General features: G+C 59.3%; 1 protein-coding gene across 1 annotated transcript in view; it reads right to left on the reverse strand.

Annotated features, from left to right (window-relative positions):
• STMN3 (stathmin 3) overlaps positions 1-1339 on the reverse strand; it is a 4750-nt gene extending 3411 nt beyond the window's left edge. The window contains exons 1-2 of the mRNA XM_023183297.2: positions 833-1339; positions 330-505 (exon numbers count right to left, since the gene is read on the reverse strand). Coding sequence (XP_023039065.1) covers positions 330-505; positions 833-1283 — 627 coding nt within the window. The 5' untranslated portion in view covers positions 1284-1339. The remainder of the gene's footprint in view (positions 1-329; positions 506-832) is intronic.
• Positions 1340-2118: the final 779 nt, after the last annotated feature.

Below are 2118 nucleotides of genomic sequence, written 5' to 3' on the forward strand. Positions count from 1 at the left end.
CAGGTGCGCGCCAACACACCTGGCTAATTTTTGTATTTTTAGTAGAGACAGGGTTTCACCATGTTGGCCAGGCTGGTCTTGAACTCCTTACCTCAAGTGATCTGCCTACCTCAGCCTCCCAAAGTTCTGGGATTACAGGCGTGAGCCACCGCACCCGGCCTCTCCCCATCCCATTCTTATCTCTCAGGAAGCGGCCCAGGGAGCCACAGCCCCTCCCGCCCCAGGCCGAGGCGCTGACCAAACCCGCTGGGAGCACCCTGCGTCTTGCAGGCCCTGTCCCCGGGGGCCACCTCCCTCGAAACTCCTGGGGGGGTGGGAGGACTCCTTGCCTTCCTCCGCTCCTCCGCTGCCTCCAGCCGCTTTTGCAGCTCCTCCAGGGAGGTGTCCTTCTTCTTGGGTGGAGAGGAGAGCATAGGGCTCTCTGGAGACAGGTCAGAAGGGGACTTGAGGATGACCTCGAAGCTCTGGCCAGAGGCCCGCTTGTCCAGCTGCTTCACCTCCATGTCTGCAGGGCAAGAACCAGAGTGAAGCTTCAGAGGCTCGGCCAGAGCATGGCGTGGGCTGAGTGGGATGATCCCAGCACACATCCAACCCCAGGGCTGGGTGAGAGCAGGTGGCTGCTCCCGCAGGAATCCCAGGCCTCGGCCCCCAGGATGGGCCCCTTCCCCCTAGAACCTCCCTCTCCGGAGGCAGCCAGGCTGGGAGTTCAGAGACTGTGGGAGGCCAGGGAAAAGGTGAGGTGGGCAGGCACTGCAGGGCAGGGCTAACTTTTTGTACTTTTAGTAGAGATGGGGTTTCACCCTGTTAGCCAGGATGGCAGCTGGGCACTCACCCCCGTACTGGTAGATGGTGTTGGGGTGCGGCTGTGTGTAGAAGCAGGAGCAGATGAGTGACAGCACTGACAGCTCCTTCATCTTCTCCTTGTAGGCTGTGGGCACAAGGCTAGGCTGAACAAGCGCCACTGGGGCCTGCCCACCCGGGGCCCCGTTTTTCCCTCCCCATGGCTGCCTGTGGCATGTCTCTGTGAGACATGGAGCTGCCCAGCACGCTGTCTTGTGTCTCCACACCGCCGGCCCCTTCGTCTCTCCTCCAGCTCTCTTGCCTCCAGACGCTGGCGCTGTCTCCGTGGTGTGCCCCCTGCTCTCTGTCTCTCTCGCCCTCCGCCTCTCCCCGCTTTTCCTCTGTCTCGGCATTAATGTCTGTCCCATCTTGCACACTGACTTGTTTCTCCATCCTTCTCCCTGCCTGCTGTGGTCTGAATGTTTCCATTCCCCAAAACTCATGTGTTGAAATAGTAACCCCAAGGTGCCGGTATGTGGAGGTGGGGCACTGGGAGGGAATTAGGCCATGAGGATAGAGCCGTCCTGAGTGGTCCCAGAGGGGGCTTCAGAGAATTCCTTCACCCTTCCATCGTGTGAGGACACAGCCAGAAGATGCCACCTGTCTATGTACCAGGAGGTGAGACCTCTCCAGGCACCAAAGCTGCCGGCACCTTGATCCTGTACTTTCTGGCCTCCAGAGCTGTGGGAAGTAAGTTCCTGTCGTCTATAAACCACTCAGTCTCAGGTACCCGCCCAGACTGACAAAGTCGCTGCCTCTGCCTGTCTGGGTCTCTGTTTACCTTCTGTCTGTCTGACTCTGTCACTGTCGTTATATCTTTCTGTGTCTCGGGGGTAGCCCCGACTCTCTTTCTCTCTGAGTGCATCTTTCTGTAATTCCTTGTCACTGTGTGTCTTTCTGACCCTTACCTCCCTCTGCCCCACTACGTCCCTCTCCCCCCCCCCTCCCTCCCGCTCCCTCACCAGCTCCAGCAGGCAAGATTAACTCACGACGGGACCAGCAGATGCAGACCCTCTGTGGGCAGCCCTTTCTTGGGCTGTAAACCTGGATGAAGCCCTCAGACCCTCCTTTCTCCTTCCCGATGACCGTGTGGTCACCCTGAGGTGAAACCAGGCCCTCTCCAAGCACATGCTCTTTGCCCATTTAGGGCTGGGCTTGGGCCACTGATGCCACCAAGAACCAAGGGAGGGCAGCTGTCCGGTCAGCCCCACAGCCAGGCCTCTTGCCCATTCAGGTCAAACAAGTGCCCACCAGCCAGTGTCCTGCTGCCCAACCCAA

This window comes from Piliocolobus tephrosceles, chromosome 20, assembly GCF_002776525.5.
Source record: "Piliocolobus tephrosceles isolate RC106 chromosome 20, ASM277652v3, whole genome shotgun sequence".
NCBI classification, from domain to species: domain Eukaryota; kingdom Metazoa; phylum Chordata; class Mammalia; order Primates; family Cercopithecidae; genus Piliocolobus; species Piliocolobus tephrosceles.